Here is a 23,568-nt window from a genome sequence, read left to right on the forward strand (position 1 = left end):
TGCCAGCCATCCAAAGTACAGTGGAATACCCTTCCAAGGCACTGTGCTCCAGAAAGGAACTCAGTATAATGCAGAACTCCCTTGGCCCTTTTCCAGACAGTTTATTCAATTAAGTACCCAGATTACCTCATTTTAGGATTAGCCTAAGCCTACATCATAGATCCCTTCGGACAGCACCGAGTGATGGTCCAGTGTCCCATTAACACCTATAATGAGACTCTAAAGAAAATCTTAGGGAGGCACTGCTTCGTGACGGTTTTTTTTTTCTTATACCTTTCAGATTTTTATGTTGTTTCTAGGTCTTCCATCTTGTACCGTGGCAGCTTGTTCTCACTTATTTCCAGATCACCTCTGCTTCCTAATTCTGTGGTTCGTAGGGATACCAGTAGTGCGGATGACAAAGATTCTTGAGGCCTGATTTCATTTACTGATGATGACGGTGATGATAGCAATGGTAACAGAAAGCTGCATTCATGGAGTAGTTACTTCAGAGGTGCGTCCGTGTCCCCCTCACACACCCACACACACACAGTTGACAAGCGTCCCTTCATTTAGGCCCCTAACAGTCTGTGTGTGATCATCATCCCCATTTTACAGATGAGAAAAGTTTGAAGGCTCTGGGAGGTTCGGTAACTTGGACATAGTTACTGAGTGAGTGTAAAAGCTGGGAGAGGAACTGACTGCAAAGACTGTGTTCTGTCTGCTCAGCCACGTTTCATTTCCTCCACATCATCAGTCACGTTGGAACAACTAATGGCTTCACTGGAGCTGGGAACGGAACAATAGGGTCAGCACTCACGCAGGCAAGTTTGTCTCAGTTGACAGATGTGGAACCTTGGCTTTTTGTTGGCCTTTGGTTGCTCGAGAAATGCATCGACTTCTGATAATGAACTTGCCCTTTGGGACATCATGAAGAAAAGGTGATCAGATCACTTTTCCCATCTGAAAGTTTCATTTAGAAAGAGCCTTTCGAGTATTTGGGACTGTAGCTTTATGGGGTCAAGGACATGTCTGCTTTGCTAGTAAAGTCAGAGTCAGAGCTTTATTACATATTCTGTTAGGGCTGTGGCAGGGTTGGTCTGTGCTATGGTTGAGGGGGCAGCCAGCTGGAATGGGAACATCTGCACAAGCGTGCCTTTGGAAGGGAAGCATTGTAACGAAAACATTCTTTTGAAGGCAGATTTCCAGGTGTGCTGTAAAGCGTTCTAGGCTATAATTGAAATATAAAAGAATGCTTCAAAAGCAGTGATCTATTTTTTGGTGATTGTTGTGCTAATCCTGAAATCTGAGCATTAATTAATATAAAGACAGGATTGGATGCACAAAAGTACCTGTTTTAATCAGTGAGCAGGTTGCTCAAAAGTAAACTGGTTGAGGCTCCAAGTCTAAGGGTGAAAATCTCACTTTCATCTGTCAAATCCCACCCTAATCTGCCAAGAGCAGCCACCGGGGGCCCCGGTGGCAGCTGCGAAGGGGACCCTTCCACTCTGAAAGCTTGATATGGGGAGAGGTTTGCTGTAGTTGAGGTATAATAAAGTTGTGGAGGGTTGTTTTTTTGTTGGTTTGTTATTTTGGGTTTTTTTTTTAAGTACTCCATTAAAGCTCAAAAAGAATGAATCCGTTTTCAGTTAAAATCTGGTTCTGGATGAGAATAATTCTCCACTGTGGGGGCTTTCAGTTGGCAAAAGGTTTTGTCTTAAGACTTGAGTAATCAGTTACTTTGTAGCAGGTGAAAGAACTGTGTTTGCCTTTGCTAGCATGCTCCATGTGAGATCACCAGGCATTCAGAAGCCACAGGAAAGTCAGCCTTGAGATCTTAAGGAACACGTGGTCACTGTCGCCACCCTGCACCACCACCTAACCTAGCATAGGGGAATCGACCTCAGGTGTACAAACAGCAGCAGTGGGTATGAATACTGCCTCTGCATACTCGGTGTAGATGACAATATTGCGTGCATGTGGCCTCTTTGTAATTTGTCCTCAAGGTAGAAAGCGAAAGTTGGACCCTTGTGTATGACCTACGGAGCCAAAGGTGCCATGAGGTGCTGGAGTCTTGGTTCCTGTGTGGTCTAATGATGGCCGTTTTAGGCATGAATTGATGCTATTTTACCCTTTTTATCTAGACGCATTACTTTGGCCTTTGGTTTCTGAGCAAGAGCCAGCAAGCACGATGGGTGGAGCTGGAGAAACCTCTGAAGAAACATCTGGACAAATTCGCTAATGAGCCTCTGCTTTTCTTCGGAGTCATGTTCTATGTGCCAAATGTGTCATGGCTTCAGCAGGAGGCCACAAGGTAGGTGCATATTATCTGGTGTTCCATATAAGGGTGTGGATGAGCTGTGGGGATTCTTATGAAGTAGATGAGCTGATTGATTGGAGGGGAAGAGGGAGGGAAAAGGGGAGGGGGCGGGGGAGGGAGAGGGAGGAGAAGATGTAGTGGGGAGAAGGCAGGGTAGATGGGATTGTTTACCAGTTGCTTTGCAGCTTTAGAATTTTTGTTTGAATTCATGTAGCTAACCCCAGTGGTTCCCTGTAATGCTAGTAAGGTAGTAATGATCCTGAGTTAGGCAGAATTTTATGTCCAGCAGCATAGAAATATTAGTTGGAGACTGTGGATAAAATATCCTAGAATTTAATCAAAAAAATAGCTACCTGTTTACTCTTTAGTTCACCCCTTCACTTAAAATGTCCCCACACAAAATGTACTGTCGTGCAGGGAGTCACGCGGGGTCTCTGGTCCTGCTCCCCACGTAAGAACGCAGGATATGGTGAGGCCAAAAAGGAACACCCACGGAGCCATAGGTAGGGAGGGGAGTCATACCACTATATTCTCGCTGGTGGCTGGGATGGAGACACAGGAAGCAGGAGCCACACTATCCACAACCTGCCGTCCATTTGTCTCTGCCAACCAACCAACCCCACTTGCTAGCTGCAATCCACTGTGCTAACTGCAATCCGCTCTTGCTAGCTCAGCCACCATCTTCTTGCTAGCCCCCATTTTGCTGCTAGCGTAGCCACAGCAGTTATATTAGTGGCCAGTGGCTCACGGGTTGCAGCTGACGGCCAACTAGCCAAGCTGATGGCCATCCAATCACAGTTGATGGCCATTTACTGCCTGAGCCAGCACCTTTCCACATGAGGCCGAGAGCCGGGAAACTGCACTCCTGGCTCTGTCCCCACATGTACCATCAGACTTTGGATTTGAGGATTGAGAAGGTAACTGAAGATGAGAGTAGAGTTGAGGAAAATGTTGAGAGGGCAAGAGTTTTGATTGTCTTAGGTTAAATAAGAGGAGACAGGAAGCCAATAGAAAGGAGGAGCCCCAGGAATGGGTCCCTCCCCCCTGTGCATTGGCTGCTTTACCTTGGAGAAAATCACCTGCCATCTTTGCAGTATGTCTCCCTTATCTGTAAAGAGAGGGATTTGGATAAGTTCCTACAGTTCTGATAGTCTGAGAGTCTATGAATGAAACAGTGCATTTTTGTTGGTGGTAGTACAGCTCATTTATTGGTAAGAGTTTCCATTAAAATATGCTGGAGGAGTGTCTTCTTATCAATTGGTTATTTTCAGTAATAAATGGGAATCACACAAGCCCTCTGATTTTTGTCTTTCACCTGGATCGTGCCGTTCAGAGTACATGGGATGCAGTGCCAGTGGCATCCTGAGACAAAGGAACAGCATTCTGCTTGATAATTGCACGTGTCGTTTCTTAGAGTTTAAATTTCTGAGATAAGGGATGCGCTTGAAAATTTTGTATATATTTTAAGATAATAGTTTCCATCATCTTTTTTTTCCTCTTTTTTTAAATCAAAAACTATTGTTAAATAGGTGGTGATTCTGTAAACAGAGGCCATGAGGTAGCTTACAGTCTGACGCGGAAAATTATGTTTACTCTTTCCGGTGTCATTCATTTGAAGCTCTGGGTCGTATACTGTGGTGCATTGTGTTCAAGTTATTTCACTTATGTTCGTCGTTTGTGCACAGGAAATTGTTTACGCCTCAAAATGGGACAGTTTCCACTGGCTTTTGATTCCTCCTTGAGTAGTTCACAGTACTAAGAACACAGCATTAGGTTAATAAGTGCTTGCTGACCCATGGCTCTCAGACCAGTCATTAGGTACAAGGCAATGAGTAACAAGGATGAAACACAGACTACAAATGAATGCACATTGGAAAAAATTCCATCTGGAGAAAAAAATGAAGTGTCGTCACTCGAGACAGACTTTTTCTGTAAGGTCTGTGTTTGAGGAAGAGCAGTTGAAATGGCGAGGGCCTCAGAAATTGTGCTCTTAAGAAGTTAAAGAAATAAAGCAGTTTAAGCTTAGAAAAATGAAGACTTGCAAGGGTGCAGTAGCTGCGTAAGGATATTTGAAGACTTGCGGGAAGGAATTCGATGTCAGCTCTGGAACACAAAATGAGTGAAGTTCAAGGAGCTTGAAAGACGTTGGTGATTTGGCTCAACAGAAGAACACAGTTTCTAATAATTAAATCCATATAAAAGTGGAACAAGCAGACATATAAAAGAGTGAGAGCCCGGTTTCTGGAAGTGCTGTAGCACAGAGTGGATAGTCCGTGTGGCATCCTGTAGAGGAGACGGCCGTATTGGGTAAGGTGTTGGACTGGAACAGTGCTTCTCACTGTTACAGACGGCCTGCTGTATCCTAATTACCTGTCCCAGAAGTCTGCATTGGAATGTCTAAGGCTGGGATCAGGAGGATGTATTGTTTAAAATAAATACTATTCCTCTGGTGGTTCTGATGTTCATCCAGACTTAGGAACCAGTCAATGAGGTAACCTCTAAAGCGCTTTACAGTGTTAGATTTTCCAGGTAAGTAACATTAAGGATGCATTATTTGACTGTCAATATTTGTATTCATAAGCTGAAATCTTAAAATTTGAGGTAGAGAGAAGAATTTTTGGTGGTGGTGGTGATCGAGGCTGGGGATTAGGAAGCATTTCTTTCATTTTCCTTTAGTATTTCTTTTTGCTCAGTGAGCTTGGTTCATTAAGATGAAATTTGATAAGGAGGGACAAAAGTGTTTTCCAACACAGGATTTTGCAGCCAACTGTTAACTGTCATTTCATCAGAAAAACTAATAAAGAAAATAAAGTTTTGAAGGGCATTTTTAAACTGAAACTGTGTAGATTACAGCTGAACTGTGTAGACTGCAGGTATAACCTTCTCTTTATGACAAAGGATGTCTAAAGTTAGGAGCTGGTGTGTGTGTGTGTGTGTGTGTGTGTGTTTTCAGCATTGTAGGAATTTTTGTTGCCCCAAGGGAAAACTAGAATGTGCCCAGGGGTGTGTGAGCAAGTCAGAGACGTACTGGGAAGATGGAGAAATAAGAGACAAGAGTATTGTCAGTAGAGAAGGGAAAATTTATAGAGGGAGAAAGGAAAGCGAAAGGGAATAACATACACTCGGGAAGGTGGCGGGCCACCAGCAATGCTACGGTGTGATTCAGTCAGACCTACTGCAGGTGGTAGGCACGTAGACGAGAATAGAAAGCAGACCTGATGTGGACAGAATAACATGTTTAAACGCTCAGGGTTTCTGGATTTGATGTTAGAAAAGAATCGATGAGGTGAATTCCAGGTGACCAGTACTACTCAGAAGCATTAGGAGCCTTTTTTCGGGGGTGGGTATCTGCCTTTTTGGGAGGTTTTAGAAAAACATCTGGGGTCCCATCTGAATATTGAAACTGTCTTCCAGGCAGAGCAGCCAAGGAGAGGCAGTGGTGAAGGGGCAGGATTCCAGAGGAATGTTTCGCAGGAGGAGGAGGGTTGGTGACTAACTCTCTAGCCATCCGCTGTTACCTGAGTTACCTTACTGGGCATCTCAGGTGGAAGATGGGCTTTGGCATCTCAGAGCACCTGGGATCTGCCTTGTCTGACACAAAACAGTTAGTCTTTGTGATGCCCTCAGAGTCAGATATTTGCATAGATTAGAAGTAGAAATCTGCCTTTCATTGTGGGCAACCCGTTGGAGGAGGCGACCATTCAACCATCTGTGCTTAAAAAATAAGCCTTTGTCTGGAGCCAACCAAACTTGTTTTTACCTAACACATGTTTGCAATGGTTTGGCTACTTCTATTTGAGAGTAAAACAAGTTCCATAGCATTAGTCATGACTAGCCATCTCTTCTCTCTTGAATAAAGACAAAGTGTTCAGAATTAATACTTTGGGTTTTTTGTTTGTTTGTGGTATGTGTGTGAACCCATATATATTAAGACACATGGGATGAAAGGAAGATATACTATTTAAAAGGCTTGTATTTCATTTCTTGTCCCCAAACAATCCCATCCTTGAAAACTTGCATGTTAATAGAGTGTTTGGAACAGCACAACAGAAGTTTGGGAACGATGTTGGTTGCAAATTGTTTTAGAAGGCAATGGACTTTATTAAAATGATCAAATCCAGATTTTTTAAATTAACAAATTGAGAAGCTCTGCTTCTTGACATTAATTCTGACATTCTGTGTCTCATCTGGTCTCCCAGCTATGACTTTTGAAGAACAAATCTCCTCATAAGCGAGGGAAATCGGCCAAGATACTATGATTGAGTTGGAGAAGAAGGGACAATTCATGCCCTAGTTTTGGGTGATAATTGAATGAGAAGACAAAAGATATCAAAAGGGGAGTACACACAGGAGTACATAAAAGGGGGGAAAAAACCTCTTGATATTCTTACGGAAGTGTGAAGAAAACTTGTGAAGAGGACACACTAGTAGACAAAGGGAGGATGAGTCATGAAACCATAGGAATTAAAAAGATTAAGAAGAGCATAAGGCACGTTACCTTGGGGCTTTAAAAATCTTAGTTTTCCCCTTTTGGTTAAAATGACTAAAGGGATGGGGCCACCATAATTTTTTCCCATTTTGCTTTTTTTTTTTTTTTTTTTTGCTCGTATTCCTTTTTGCCAGCTTTTCTGTTCAGTGAAGGGACTCTCGCTAGCATTTCATCTTCCCCCACTATGTTCTCCTCCTGACTCAAAGGAAAGATTTTTGTAATATGTTTTAATGATTTGCATAGCAACAGGCTCATTATAAACACATGGTTTTCAGTTTTTTCTGGACACAGAAAGAAAAAAAATGGCTTGTGAAGAGGTGGAGAAATTCTTAGTCAAACAGAAGGATACTTAATAATAGCAAGGGGAAGGCAGACAACTGCTGGCCAAGATCACTGCTTTCAGTTCAGGTCTGGGATTTTCCAAGTCTTTCTCCAGTGAGGAAGTCCCTCTTGAGTTTTTTTCAGTACTAAAGAGAAAACTTTTAAATGAAAAAGGAATTTTTGAGGAGTGAATTTAGGCTTCAAACGTTTAAGTTGCTGACTGCATGCATGGTTTGAAAAAATGTTTAATTCTGGGACATTTTGCTTTTACCAAGACGTGTTTGTTTTTACATTACTCACTGTGGGATGGTATGTTTGCCTAGTGCAAAGGAGCTTTTAATTGTCCTAATGAGGTAGGTCAAATAACCTTTCCTTTTTTTCCAGGACCTGTTTGTAGCCCGTTTTTCAGGTGGGGCTGGCTGCCCTTCTAGTGGCGAGCTCCCTCTATAGGAGCAAAGCAGTGGAACAGTAGCTGTAGCCAGCATGGTTACGCTACAAACCAAAGACAGTCTTCAAACACTCATGTATCTGGTGGAAACTCCTGGTCTGTGGGGGCCTGTCCCAAGCTCCCTCTGTCTAGCGGGTGCCACCTTGGTATTTTCTGTACATCTCCCAACATCTCTATAAAGTACTAGACTGTGAGGTTCTATTCTAGTCTGCTAGGTTAATCTGCCTGGTGTTATTCCCAGAAGGATAAAAAATACTTAATCTCTGTATGGCACTGTACGGGGACATTCTTCAATGTTAAATATAGTTCCTGTCTGGGAAGAACTCACAGGTAAGGTGTCATTCCACATTGAAAGCTGTACTGTTTAGGTCCCATAAAGAGAGTAAGTGCATTTTTGTTTGTGTGATGGTAAGTGACAAGGGAATTAGGTTATTACATGTTTAGCCTATGATAGGGGCCCCTTTTCTGGGCCAGTGGCGTATTAATGGCAAAGCCAGATTAGGTGAAGTCTTGCATCCCCATAAAGGCCAAAACGGTGTTTTTATTTTTATTTTTTATTTTTAACTAGGTTGCAGGATGTAGTTCCCATGACCTTACAAAAGCTTTCTTCACTTTTCCTTTCTTGTAAATACTGATGCTGTCCCCATTCACACCCCTGCTTTGACTGCAGTTGTAAATAAGTCTGGTCCAACCAGGGTTGAAAGTGTCTGGTTTAAAAGCTCTAATTATGATAATGTTTCCATTTCCTTTTACAACACCATTTATTTTGTTCCTCAGGTTCTTTGAGTTCTTTTGTTATTTTGAAATGTCATTTTAGTGGCTATTTAAAGTGTTCCCCTTGACCTGGGAAATAGGGACTACCTTCAAGCCCGACTTAAGAGTCAGCATGGGGGTGGCCGGTTAGCTCAGTTGGCTAGAGCATGGTGCTAATAAACCAAGTTTGCTGGTTCGATCCCTGCACGAGCCACTGTGAGCTGCGTGCCCTCCTTAAAAAAAAAAAAGAGCATGAATTCCCCATGGATAATATAATTTGCTGAGAATGGCAGGTCCTCCTCCTGGCCAGCTCCAGCAGGTAAATGGGAACTTGTTCTCTCTCTGTTGATGATTGAGAACGTGGCTGTTTCTGCCAGATCGTTCAGATACTAGGATTTAATCCCAAACGTTATTCTGTGTGAGTAATATAATGTATGATGAGATAACAAAGGAAAATGGTTGTCCATAACCACCAAAGCAACCTTGAAGGCAAGAAGAATGGCTTTCCCAAAAGCAGATTAGTTGGTGACAGTGTTAGCTGCCATTCTCCATGCTTTTCATTTCAACCTTTATTAAAAAGCGCCTAGTCCATGTTGGACGTTTTGCTAGTCAGTGGGAGCGTGAGAAGCAACAGACCTCACCACTGTCCCTGCTCCGCCAAAGAGCTCTCTCTCTAAGCAGCTTTCATTTCATTTCCGTGTTTTTGACTTATTGGCGAATTATTTGAGTTTGTCCCTGAGAGCCTGGCAGGTGTCTCCCACAACCGGGACCAGAACTGGGGCCAGCCTCGGGCCTGCGACCTGCGCAGTTAGTTGCACAGAGCCCCGTGCTCAGAAGGACTCTGTGCGTAGCTTATTGCTCCGCTTTTCTCCTCGTGAAACTCTAATAATTTCTGAACAACAGACCCTATGTTTTCATTTGTCACTAGGCTGCAAATTACGGAGCCAGTCCTGCCCAGGACACCCTCCTACTTTCCACCTCTGCTCAATTCACCCTGCTTGTTTTGTTGGTACCTTGTGAGTTGCTCTTAGCTGGGTGGATCTGAGCCGGCTGTTATGGGTGTGATCAAAGAGAAAAAGTAAATAAATAAAAAAAAACTTGCAGAGGAAGAAAAATAAAATTTTCACTATCTATGCAAATACGAAAACAGAAACGTGGCGCTGGTAACCATTTCTGCTGCTGGACCTGACTCACTGGAAAATCCTCCAGAGTCTGGGGACCTGTTTGTTATAAAATCAGTTCAATTTCCTTAAGGGAAACTGATTGGTTAGCTTTTCTCAGTCCTCAGCTAGGATTTCCTCATGTTTTACTGTGAGGAGGGGACTCCACAAAGTTTATACTTTTCTTAATAAGAGTTTGTGAGTTTCTACCATGTGCAGGTTTTCCAAATGCATGGAGTTGCTTCTCTTTTTTGCTCTCTGGGGGGAAAAAGATGTCTGCAAGATATGCAGAGAGGTGGTTAGCTATGGAGGCAACCCACTGCCAATGGAACAATGAAGTATAGACAGATATAATGAAGTTAACCCTGAAACAGAATCTGGTATTTCTTTACTATTCTTTCCCTTTAGGGGAGAGAAAACAAAGAGCAAAATAAATCAGTATTCTTTAGTAAAACCACTTGACATTATTATTCATTGTAGGTGCTCCATAATTGAAGGGGGAAAAAAATCAGAATTTCAAAAGAAAATGCATAAGAGGCATCAGTTATGTTTCCAAAGGAGCTTTCGTGGAATGTCAGCATTCTTGAATGCATCTGACATTCGATTTTCACCCTTTGTAAAGCAAGATATGCTTCTGTGTGTTTTACCTGTTAGTAAAGCAAAGTTTACAAAAACCAGGTGAGGAGGTATACTTCAAAAAAAAATTTTGCCTTTAAAGTGTTAAAATGAGCTCATGTTTAATCATATGGTTAGTGTGTGTTTAGTAGTATTGGATGATCTATTCTGAACTTCTCAAAAGCAAACAAAAATCGTGTGTTTCTGTTGAGCCATTTGGAAAATAATTTCTTTAAGCAAGGATATTAATTTTAAACTTGCGAATTCCTTGATTTTCAAAGATACATTCATTCATTTGTTCATTTGCTCATTCATTGATTCCAAGTGGTTATCAGTGTGACGTAGCAGAAGACTGAGAAAGATTCGACATTTGACCCATGAAATTGTAAAGCTATGTAGTAGAGTATGGAGTAAACTATTAGGTTGTTCTATTTTTTCAAAAGCTGGGTAGGACATGATGATCCCACACAGCAGTGTTTACCTTCAGCCAAGGGGTGGAGAGAGGGGAAAAACAAGCAGAAGCTATGGGAAGAGGTGTTTTGTCATGTCAAAGCACGCCAGCTATGCTTTATGAATTTTTTAAAGACGTCTATTTCCTTAAAAAGGATTTTTCGGATTTGTAGGGGTATCATTATGATGGGTGGGATTGGGAATAGTGTGTTAATTTCAATAATGGATTTTTAAAAAATCTTGGGGAGAGAAGGAGGCACAGGGAGTGGGTGTTCTAGAATTCTTTACTCCACGTTATTCCTGGAATCTCAGTGCTGGGACCTTGAGTTGGGACCTTGAGTGGGTGGGGAAGGAGGAGGGAAGTGACAGAAGTGCCACATTCACTCGGTACATTGGCCCACTGTCCAAGCAACACCAGGATCTAGAATGCACAGAATTCTTTTTTGTGCTTTATGGTGTAGCTGTTGCCTGACCCACAATACATGACCTTAAACCTCCGCAGCCTGAGGATAGTATAATTCTGTGATGTTCTGTGGAAGAACGTAGCTTACATTCCATCACCTGATGCAATTTAATAATAACAATGGTAGCAGCTAGTATTTAGGTGTGAGGTGCTGCACTAAGGAAGCGTCTCACGTGATTTTCAGTCCTTACTAGGACCCTGTGAAATGGGCACTATTAGTATTCTCTTCAAAAGGATGGGTTTTTTCTAATAGAAGTTTTATTACTCACAAGTGGAGTTTTCATCCGTTAAATAAATGGAATCTTTTATTTACTTTGCCAGGGAAATATATACGTGCCCCCACCCTTAGCTTTACTGTAGTAACAAGGAATTTAGTTTCTATTGAAGTGTCAGCAAAGAAATCCAGAGGGCTGAAGTACCTGTAAGGTCATAGGGTATAAACTGGTCCCATGAGGGCTGATTCTGGTCTATAGGTGGGTTTTGTTTCACCTGGACTCATTTTTAAAGAACTGAATTTGGATGCTCTACAGATAAGCATATACTGTCCAGTTGGCCCCAGTTAGTGACTCGCCAGTGTTAATCAGCAACATTCACTCCTTCATGTGACTGCCTGGCCCTGCAGGCATTTAGGTTGTGACCGCTGATACTGCGTTTTCATGTAACTTGGAGTGCTTCTTAGTAGTGGATCAACCCATCTCTCTTCACTGGCCCAGTTAGATTTATGCCACTCAGTGTCCAGCTGTCTTAACACTTCATCCACCTACAAGCGACTGTAGATGGTCCAGCTGGATGTGAGAGTCTCCTGTCCCTTAAGTCCTCACTTGAAAACTTTGTTTCTATGTCACATCTCTCCAGCGTGCGAGATGCTACATGTCCCTGTACTTTATGTTGTGGAGATGTGGCTCAAGTTTTTCCGATTTCCTCTCTTTACTGCTTTTAATATCTGTGTCATCTCTGACTACTTATAAAAGGTTCCACCTATCAGAAAAGTACCAAATGTCCCATAAGCTAAAAAACATCATCTAAATCTTAAACAGACATAGCCTGTTTGAGAAAGTACAGTTTGCTGTCTGTCAAGACAGATGAGGCTTTACCAGAGTCATAGTTTTCTATCTAGACATGAAACAGCACAGATTACAGAGGCCAGTTGCTTTATTTCTGCAGATGAAGAAAGTGAGAACCAGGGAGATAAAGGGACTTTGCCCATAGTCACACAGCTGCTTAGTGACAGAAGCCTGGCTCTTAAGCTGGTACTGGAGTGGTCTTAGGTGAACCAAGCCTGCAGACATGGGAGAGTCCATAGATAGGATTTATTTAAACTTCCAAAAAGCCATTGCCCATCCTCCCCTCCCTTGCCCTGCAATAGCAAAGACAGGCTGTGGTATTGGAAGAGATGCTGGGTTTTTTCAAAGGGAAGGAAGTAGTTTAGACAGAAGAAAACAAAGGGTAAGGGAAAACAGGCACTTCTTTGAATGGAGTCGTTTAAATAGTGAGCATTATGTAGAGATTGGAACTGAGATGGGTTTTATTTAACGTTTTTATCAGTGATCTGCAGCCCTGGGCACATGGTGAAGGTGCCAAGCTTTCAGATGACACTAAGCCCTTTAGAAGAGTGGAAAATTGAGACATTGGAAATAAACAGTAGAAAGGTGTCAGCAAGTGTCAAGTTACCAGGTGTGACTATGAAATAATGATACTGCTTTCTGGTGTAGTCTGTGAAAGTAGAGGAGGAGTCATCGTTGTGGGGATGTGTTGCAACATGTTTCAGCCGAACTCTCTTTCAAGGTCAGTCTGTCAATCTTGTGCCTGCAGCTGGGGAGAGTGCCTAGAGGTATCGCCAGCACAAAAATGTGTTACTCTTTTTCAGCACAAAGCCAGCAAATTTTACGTAAGTTGAACTAAAATGCAAGTCAGATAGATGATACTTTCACAGCAAACATGGAGATGACACAATGTTAGAAACAAAAGTTTTTAACCAGGACAAAGGTTTTGAAGAAGGTAGTCAGAGGACAAGTAAGATGATTACTCGAGAGAAACCAGTTGCTCTAAGGAAAACTTGAAAAGGTCAGTAATTTGGATCCTTGAAATGAATGACCACCTGTGAAAAGATGAGAATACTGATGGGAAAATTTAAAAGCAGGTTATGTATCTGCCAGACTGTGTTGTATAGGATGATTGATGGGATCAGCAAAGAACTGGCATTTGGTCTAATCATCAAGGGAAATAATAGCTGGGAATAAAATGTAGTTCAAAACGAAACTCTGCTGTAGTAGGAGCACAGAGTTGAAGTCAGAAGACCTAGCTCTCAGTATTTGTTTTTTTGGTCAGGCTCTGTAAACTCCTAAAACTCAGCTTCTGTGTTGTAATCAGTCAGGAGATGATACTGGCATAGCTCTCGTGAGGATTAATTCAGAAAGCACCTATTACTGTGTCCAGCACGTAGTAGGTATTCAAATATTTTTTTTTTCAATAAAAAAGATACGCTGTTAATAGAAGGTAGAGAGAAATTGCTGGGTTCCTCAGGAAGCTGTGTAGGTAGGTGTTAGTCACCTGGTAGAAGAATCAATCCTGACCCTCACTAACTGGAAACATACAGGGATGAGCATTCTGGGAAATGTAGTTCAGCCTGGTCAAGTTGAGACATTATAGTGCCACCAATGGGCTTAGCACATAACTGATGATTAGCAAAGCCCAAATCACTATAAACCCTGTTTTAGTAGAAACTACTGAGGACAAATCTGGTACTGACATCTGAGTTCCAAAAATCCAAATTACTCTCAAAAGACAAAGGATTTGATGTTGTTGAAGATAACAGCAGATTTGTCCCTTATTATTTGCCCCTTATATGTAAAAAACTAATTTATTGTTATCATAAACATGTGTTTTCCAAGGAGGTTCCCTGTCCTCACCCCTGTCTCACACAAGGGAGCAAATCAGGTCCAGAGAGCCCAGGCTGGGTCTGCTTACTGCACTGAGGTTATCAGGTGAGTGCGAGGAAACTGGATCAGGCAGACCTGGCCACACAGCCTCACAGATGGTCAGAGCAGCTGTTCAGGGTCTCAAAGCCAGGTTGGCTGTCGCAGGAGGGGCCAGGCTGACCTGAGGTTAATCTGTCAGTACTTGTAACTTGAAGAGGGTGCAGTTTGAGGAAGGTAAACAGATTCCAGTTAAAGATTGTTTAAGGTTTGATGGACTCTTGGTAACTAATGATTATTTAAAAAATATATATATATATACGAAATTGGGGTCCTGTTGATTCTTTAAGTGTGGTCCTTAGACTGAGTGTATCAGAATTTCCTGTGGCGTTCTTTAAAAAATGCAGTTTTTTTGTGTTCACTCCTCGCTTCTCAAGTCAAAATCTGTTTTTAATCAGTGCCGCAGGTGATTCTTACTCTTAATGTTTCGTTAAATGGAACGCAAGTATATCCTGATGTTCTTTCAGCTACAGCTGGTGTTTGATGTTAATAAACCGATGTTACAGACTCTCGGGATGGATTTTGAGGAACTGGGAGGGAATTAAAGAGTTGCAAGGTTTGGGACATCTGGTTTAGGAGCTCAGAGGGTACATGGTGTGTTCTTACTTCTTACTTAGTAGAGTAACTGTGGGCATCTTTATGGGGGTCCTGGAATGGACACAATGGAGGGCCCTAGGTTCTGCCAGGAGTTTGGCCAGTTTGTATTTCCTCTATTTCAAAATATAATATTTTAGACTTTTAGTTATTAAACTTCGATAATGCATGATAGATTATGCATAATATAGTGTAGTATGTTTACATGCATACATATAAGTTTAGGGGAAATATTTATTGTACAAGGATTTAACTTTATGTGCATCCTTAGAAAAGTAGCAATAACAAGTGACCTGAATTGTACTACTGTAGGACTCTAAAATCTCCAATAAGACCTCTTCTCCTAGTCCCCCAGGCTTTGAAATTGTAGATTTAATTTTAAAACGTGAGAATTTTTCAAAACTGAGAATTCTGTGTATGGATTCCAGTCATTGTCTTTCCATCCTCTGATTTGTCAATTTCTACTACATTGAGATAACTGTAAGATGAGACAATAGGCAAATTGAGAAACAATAATAAAGTCATTTTAGCCAGATAAAATTCCCAAGTGGTGAAAATATTTAAGTTTCTTTTCATGACTAATTTTTTTAAGAAAGACATTCTTTAGATTGCTTCATGGACTCCTTGATTCCAACTACTAACCAGAGCACAGTATATTTTCAGTAAGAAAAATTTAAAAGTATAAAGGCTCAATTCTAGATAATTTTCCAAACGAACTTCTGTGACCACCTCTTTACTGTTGACATTCCATATCATGTATGTCAAAGAGCTGCCTGTCAATTTTTCCAAAAATAAATCTTTATCTGAAAATTTTATTTTAATTGCTCAGGCCGAAAAATTTGCAGTCGTCCTGGAATTCTCTCTTTCTCATACATGCTATATTCAACCTTCAAAATACGTCCAGACTGTGATCCCTTCCTTCCACATCCACTGCTACTGCTCTGCCGTCATTTTTCCCAACTGGTATCCCTGCTTCCACCCTTGTCCCCTATAGTCCAGTTGTCTACACAACAACCGGTACCATTCTGTTCAACATATGTCGGTTTAAGTAGCTCAGCACCTTCCACTGGTTTGCCATCTTAGCATAGTCAAAATCCTTTCATTTTGCCCTAGAAAGACTCTGATCTAGACTGTTCCTTGCCTCTTCCCCGTCGCCCCCTTCTTTTTGCCTTCATGCTCAGCCTTTGCTCCACTAGCTTCCTTGACATTCTTGAACACCCCACCGTACACTTTCCTGCAAGCCTTGTATCTCCTGAGCTAGAATATCCTTTCCCCAGATAGCTCTATGGCTAGCTCCTCATTTCTTTCAGATCTCTGCTCAGAGTTCACTTTATCAGAACGACGTGGCCTGACCGCCTCCCACTTTGTTACTCCCCATATCTCTTATCTGATTTTAATCTCCGCAAACTTATTTATTTGTTTAATTATTATTTGTTGTCCTTGATGGAATGTCAGTCCCTTGAATGGAGAACAGAGACTGGGATTTTTAGTTCACTGCTCTATCCCTAAATGCTGAGAATACCTCCCAGCATGGAGTAGGTACTCATTAAGTTTTGTTGGATGGATGAGGAAATAACTGAATATATTTACTGGTACATTTCTAATTTCTTACCAGTAAAGTGGGTCTAAGTTGGTTTAATTATTAAATAAAAGTACTGTAAGAGGTTAAGAAATCATTGTAGTAATAGAATTTGACAACTTTTATGATGATTTCTAGCCAATAAATTTTGTGCTGTTTTAAAATATAGGACGCCATATATTTTCCGCACTCATAGTTTTTAGGAGAAGCTTACTGAGCTTTTTGTTTTAAGGGGGAATTTGAGTACCTACTTAGTACTTCTCTTTTGTAGGCATCCTGTCCTTTGAGCATGCCCGGGGCAGCCATTGAATATCCAAAACTGGTACCCTTGGTCTTACACCCCTGAGGTTTTGGTATGTAACAAGACATTTGATGTATTCCCATTCTGGCTTCTAATGAAATACTTCTAAATTCTTAAACATAGACTAAAAAGGAGGGATGTGTTTATAGCAGCCTTCTTTGTGAAATGGAAGAAATGAGGAACGTTTTCTGATGTGATTATAGTTCTCTGCTTGACAATCTGCCTTCCTTGTCCCCATACCTAAACAGTGGGCTTCTTTCTACCTGTGTGTACTCCCTTGTCACTTTGGGTCATCAGTTTCTTCTCTAAGAAATGGCACTTTCTTCCTTAAAGTTTACTGCGTATTGTGGGTTGTAAAAGATCGCCTTGTAGAGACTGGGGCAGTTAGAACACTACAACTCTAAAAGAAGAAAGGACATCTGAAATTATTTTTAAATTGCATTCGACAAAAAGAGGATCTAGTCCTTTAATCCTAGAGCCCCGGAAGGAGTTTGAAAGGAAGAGTTGTAGAGCTATTTCCATGCCTGAAATATTAAGCACAATTTTGGCAGAAATCACAACAGGAAGATGCTAGATTCTTGGGCAGTGAGATGTTTGCTGGTTTGGTATTTTATCTTTGGCAGTTGTGTCTACACTTGATATCCTCAACTGCTTTTGAAGATTCTGCAAAAGAAAAGTATTCGTTTCCAGCAGTAAAAATTCAGTAAAAGTCAGTGGACTCATGTGGTAATGTGTTTACAACCTTCTGTCGTTTTTTTCTTCCTTTCAATGTTTCCTTTGAGATTTATGCTCCAGACTTACAGACACTGCAGATTGTGCCAGGTTACTACACAGGCACGATGTTGTAACGAAAGAGCCCTTGACTGTGAAATCAGAAGACTTGGCAAGTCACCTTGCCTCTCCGAGTCTCCATTTCCTCAAGGATAAGTGGGAAATTGTAGTGACTCTCTAAAGGGTTGTTGTGAATATGAAATGACGTGAAATACGACAGATGGGAACACTTGGAAAACAACTCTAGGAATGGAAAACTCGGTTATTATTAAGGATTATTTGAATCTTCTGGTTTCTTAATGTCTAAGTTGATTAAAATTTCAGTGGTGGAGGAGAACTCTTCCAAAGCTTTTGATAGACATGTGGTGTTTTTATTATTCCTTTCAGAGTGCCCTTGGAACAGTGCAAAGTTGCTTTCAGCCAGTACGTAACTGGCTGTACGTAAGACCACATCACATATGGCTGCCGTGATGTCTTGCACTAATGTAAACATACAGTGAATACCTACTGTATGCTAGATGTTGAGAGGAAATACAGAGAGGAACAAAAGAAGTTTTTAAAATAGCCAAGGAAACAAAAATAGATATACATAATTAAACAAATTACCTAACCGATACCATGTTAGAGTTACAAAATGCAGTGGGAACACAGAGGGTAGAGTGAATTATTCCATTTCAGTGGCTGGGGAAAGACTTCATATTATACAGTACCTGGAGTTTAGGTGACTTGGGATTTTTTTTGGTGTTGTTTTTCTGCTGAGTCCAGTATTGTTTCATGCCAGCTACTTGGGTGGCTAACTTCCAAAAAAAGCATTCTTTTTACACATTGGCTTTCTCTGAGTCAGTAAACGATCATAATGCTTTCTGCGTAGTTCCCAAGTCTAGGATTGTCAGCTGGGTCTATGGACAAAGAGGGGTGGTCCATGCCGTCAAGTTACGTATGGGCCTCGTAGAGATGGGTGAGCCTATTATCATGAGAAATATACAAAATCTGTGATATTGAAGTGCTGTGATTAGAGAGAGGTTGAACTTGGATCTTACTGGCCAGATAGAAAGAGGGCTGGGAGGGGGTGGGCACTTGTTTCAGGACAGGTCCCATAGTGTGGAAATCAAGGTCATCAAGCAGGATCTCAAAGTATCGCCTCGTTTCTGGGAAGAAATAGCTATTTTGCTATTTCTAATGAACATCATATTCAGCTGTGTTTTTTCCCCCATCAGTGTTTTAAGATATGCTTTTGATAGGGGTCCTTCTTTCCGTCCTCAGACATTTTAAAACTGTGAATATCAGAAAGTGTGCATTAAATGACTAAGAGAGCACAGGGGCACCTGCAGAGTTCAAGCATTAAAGCCCAGTGATTAAAAATATTTAAAACTTCGATTGGTCAATAAGGAACAACAGCAGCCAGAGTGTAAAATTAGACTTGGCTAGCTCTGAGTGAGGGACAGAACTTGGGTGGGGTCATGGTTTCGATTGCAGAGATTCCAGAGGGAAAGATATAGATAGACTCGCGCACGCGGAGTACTGAGGTGTCACAAGAGTCCAAGACAGGATGGACCGAAGACAACTAAAGGATTCTCAGCTCACTGCTGTGAGCAGGAAAAAAAATCACTCGATGACATCATTCCCTTCCAACACTTATCTTCGACTGGAGGTCCTCACAACTGGAAGGTGTTCCCTTGGCCTGGCTTGTCAGCTGCTTTTTGTCTAATATAGGTTGTTTTTAAGTCCAGCCGATGTGTGAGAGTTGGGTAGACTAGCACATTCCATTTGTAAGGGCCTCCTCTCATGCTGTCCTGCTCTGATGGTAGGAAACTGGTTTGTACAAGATAGAATCCTCGTACTCAGTGGTCTCCTCATTCACCTCCATCCACACTGCATTTCCCGGTCTCCAGCAATGATCAGATACCCGTGTGTCTAGCCCTCTGACTTAACATAGGCTGGGAACTTCCATTTCCTTCATAGTCTCCAGGGATATAGAATTAATTAATAACTTTCATTCCATTATTCATTCATCAAACATGTATTAAGCCTGCAATCACTCTTTCCTGCTCATTTCTAGGACATGACTTCATTGACAGAAGTGGCTTCTGAGCAGTTGTTCACTTGTGAGAAAGTAGGAGCTACCTTTAATTAGGAATTACAAGGCAAAATTCATGCCAGTCCACAGAAATGCTCCTCTTGCCTCATTTTCGTTGATTTTTGTTTTCTCCTTCAGACCAGGCATATTGCTAACAACAGCGCTGCTGTTCCATCTGCCAGCTCACCAAATTTTGAAGGATATGATGCAAAGTTCTTAGCCACGAACCTGGCTTGTTACCAGGAAGACAGATCTTTAGGCAGTTGACTCACCCCGCTTCCAGATGTAATTTAAGCTCCTCTTTCCCACAGTGGAGTTGCAGGTAATATTATGAACACATGGTTTTCAGGACCGGCAGGTGTGTGGTTTGAGCTGATGAATTAAGACACTTATTCCTAGTGGAAGAGGGGCACGGCTCCAGCCTGTACAGTGGCAGTACAGAGGAATGGTTTTGGCCATACTGATCCGCACGCAGCCTTGTTCCTCCGTGAGCTGTGTGTGCTGCTTTCGCCCACCATGAGGGTTTATTTCATGCTGTTGTTGGTCCTGGACTGTGATTCATCCCTGAGTTCCTCCTTCGCTGCTTGGTAGCTCAGAAAGCAGTTTAAGTCATTTACAAGTAAACCAATGGTTCACACTGAAGGAGCGTATTTTGGGTAAGACTTTTTTTAGAGCAGTTTTAGGTTTACAGCAAAATTCAGGGAGAGCTACAGATTTTCCATGTACCCTATGCCACCCCCCAATTGCATGGCCACCCCGTTATCAACATCACTCACTGGAATTTTTACCCAGAATGACCTACACTGACATGTCATAGTCACCCCAAATCCATGATTTACCTTGCGGTTTAATACATTCTGTGGGTTTGGACAAATGTATAATGACATGTATCCACCATTTGAGTATCACACAGAGTATTTTCATTGCCCTAAAAATCCTCTGTGCTCTGCCTGTTCCTCCCTCCCCCATCCCCTGGCAACCACTGATTGTTTTCACTGTTTCCGTAGTTTTACCTTTCCCAGAATGTCATACAGTTGCAATAATACAGTATATATAGCCTTATCAGGTTGGCTTCTTTCACTTAGTAATAGGTGTTCAAGGTTCCTCCATGTCTTTTCATTTCTTTTTAGTGCTGAATAATTAATTATCTTTTGTCTGGAGGTGCCACAGTTTATTTATCCATTCAACTACTGAGGGACATCTTGGTTGCTTCCAAGTTTTGGAAATTATGAATAAAGCTGCTGTAAACATCCATGTGCAGGTTTTTGTATGGATGTAATGGTTTCAGCTCCTTTGGGTAAATACCAAGGAGCATGACTGCTGGATTATGTGGTACTAGTGTATGTAGTTTGGTAAGAAACCACCAGAATGTCTTCCAAAGTGGTTGTACCATCTTACATTCCCACCAGCAGTGAATGAGCGTTCCTGTGGCTCCACATCCTCACCAGCGTTTGGTGGTGTCAGTTCTGGATTTTAGCTAGTTTAACAGGTGTGTAGTATATCTCACTGTTGTTTTAATTTGCATTTCCCTGATGACATATGATGTAGAAAATCTTTTCATGTGTTTATTTGCTAACTATTTTATCTTTTTTGATGAAGTATCTGTTAAGGTCTTTGGCCCATTTTTTGGGTTATTTGTTTTCTTATTGTTGAGTTTTAAGGGTCCTTTGTATATTTTGGGTCAGTCCTTTCTCACATGTGTCTTGCAAATATTTTTTTTTTCCAGTCTGTGGCTTGTCTTTTAATTCTCTTGATAACTGCCTTTGGCAGAGCAGAAGTTTTTAATTTTAATAAAGTCCAGTTTATTAATTATTTCTTTCTTGGATGATGTCTTTGGTATTGTATCTAAAAAGTCCTTGCCATACCCAGAATCATCTAGATTTTCTCCTGTGTTATCCAGTAGGATTTTTGTGGCTTTGCATTTTGCATTCATTTTGCGTTAATTCATTTTGAGTTAATTTTTGTGAAGGGTGTAAATCTGTGTCTAGATTTATTTATTTTTTATGTCAATTCACAGTTGTTCTAGCACCATTTGATGAAGAGACTCTCTTTGTTCCATTATATTGCCTTTGTTCCTTTGTCAGAAATCAGCTGACTATATTTAGAGGGGTCTATATCCGGGCTCTCTCATCGATTGGTCCATTCTTTTACCAACACCACACTGTCTTGATTACTGTACCTTTATAATAAGTTGTGAAATCGGTAGTGTCATTCTTCCAACTTTGCTGTTCTTCAATATTGTGTTGGTTATTCTAGTGCTTTGAAGGAATTTTTATTCCTTTTGTCTAAAAACAAAAGTCTCCTTAGGCTTCTTGCTGGATGTGTAATGGATTACATTTCTGAAACTTTTAGGTGCCTCTTTCATACTCTAGAAATAACATCTGATAATCTTACTATGAGGTGATTAGTCTTCCTCCTTTCCTCCCCCCCTTCTTCCCTCTTTGTTTCTCTGTCAGTATTTCATCTATACAGAAGTGTTTATTGAGTGTCTATGTAGTACCGGGTACTGACATTAAATGATAAGTCCCTGGTCTGTGAGCAGTGGAGGAGGTGCAGGAGAGGCCTGGATGAAGTACTGTGGGGGCTGGGAGAGGGGTCCATGAACTGCTTGACAGGGTTTGGGAGGCCTCAGGAAAGGAGGTAAACTTCAGCTGAGCCTTAGAGGGTGAGTAGCTGATCCTCCAAATGGAGACAGATGGGCAAGAGCATCCAGACAGAGGAAACAGGGAGGAGGTCGGAAAGAACATGGTGGGTATTAGAAAGCATGGTAAATTTATTGTTACATCTCATGCTTGTGGTGTGTGGTGAAACAGGAAGTTGGAAAGAAAAGTCATTCTGAGGGGATCATCAAGAGCTTCGTGTGCTGTCTCAGGAGTTTGAGCTTTTTCTTGATTAGGGTTATTGGATGTTTTGTGGTTGAGAGAAAATTCACAAAACATTCACCATTTTAAAGTATACAATTCAGTGGTTTTTTTCTTTCTTTTTTGTATATTCACAAAGTTGTGCAACCATTATGACAGTGACTGTCTAGTTTCAAAATGCTAGCATTTGTTTTCCCCGTCCCCCCACCCATGTCTAGCAACCACTAATCTATTTTGTATGGATTTGTCTATTCTGGACATCTCATATAAATGGAATCATATACTATGTGGCCTTTTGTGTCTATCTTCTTTCTCTTAGCACAGTATTTTCAGAGCTCATTCATGTTGTAGCATGTATCAATACCTCATTCCCTTTTATGGCTACATAATTTATTGTATGGATAGAGCACATTTTATCTGTTCATAAGTGATGGGCATCTGGATTGTTTCCTCTTTTTTTCTATTATGAATATGTTGCTATTCGTATACAAGTTTTGGTGTGAATATGTGTTTTCAAGTCTCTTGCGTGGAATATACCTAGGCGTGGAATTGCTGGGTTATATGGTAGCCCCATATTTAACTTTTTGAGGAACTGCCAAACTGTTTTCCAAGTCGCTGGAGATTTTTAAGACAGAGCAAAACCATCTTAGATTCTGTTTTAACATCACACACTTTAGGACAGTATTTTCTTTTGGGGGTCTAGGTAATTCTCCTTTTGTTGCCATATTTTCCCTAGTTCAGGTCATTGCAGCCCACAGCAGTGAAACTTACTGGTTTTTAAAAATCCTATCGATGGGATTGCTGTCAAAGAATCTGTACCCACTAGCATAAAATGGGACAGAAAGAAGGGGTGTCAGAGTATTCTCTCTCCCTCTAGAATGTATTGCAGAGAATGAGTTTTTCTTTTTTTCAGAAGAGAACCCCTGATTAAATGATAGGCTATTATTAGGGAGTTTATCATACTTATAAACTATACTTGGGTTCCCTGTAATTTGTTATAATTAATGCAAGAGTTCAAGAGCAGAAAGCAGGGATCAGGTTGTGGCATGCTTTTCTCTTTTGCAACACCTTGCTGTCATTGGCCTTTTTTTCACTAGTAGTTAAGGCCTGTGTGTGTTTATGAGTATTTAAACAAACATCGTCCTTTTTAGGAAAGAATTGCAATCCTTTGACTCACTGAAACTTCAGGAGTCTCGGTAAGAAGTTAGGTGTCTCTGGAAAATAGGGTACTTACTGATCGATGAATGTTGAAAACTTCTGGAGTTGAACTTCTGCCAAGACAGTCTTGTCTGTATGTGTTTGCGTGTATTCACGTGTGTTTGTATTTTCATGCATGCACACGTGTATTGGCTTGTGGTGTGAAGAGGGCCAGAAGAAAAACTTTCCCTTTTAAGGGGATCTTTGTTGAGTTA

General features: G+C 41.2%; 1 protein-coding gene across 3 annotated transcripts in view; it reads left to right on the forward strand.

Annotated features, from left to right (window-relative positions):
- The window catches only part of PTPN14 (protein tyrosine phosphatase non-receptor type 14), a 151,201-nt gene that overhangs the window by 73,269 nt on the left and 54,364 nt on the right, over positions 1-23,568 (forward strand). For all 3 annotated transcript variants that reach the window (XM_033094104.1, XM_033094102.1, XM_033094103.1), the window contains exon 3: positions 2,124-2,293. In XM_033094104.1, the coding sequence (XP_032949995.1) occupies positions 2,124-2,293 (170 nt within the window). The remainder of the gene's footprint in view (positions 1-2,123; positions 2,294-23,568) is intronic.

This window comes from Rhinolophus ferrumequinum, chromosome 22, assembly GCF_004115265.2.
Source record: "Rhinolophus ferrumequinum isolate MPI-CBG mRhiFer1 chromosome 22, mRhiFer1_v1.p, whole genome shotgun sequence".
In the NCBI taxonomy this organism is placed as follows: domain Eukaryota; kingdom Metazoa; phylum Chordata; class Mammalia; order Chiroptera; family Rhinolophidae; genus Rhinolophus; species Rhinolophus ferrumequinum.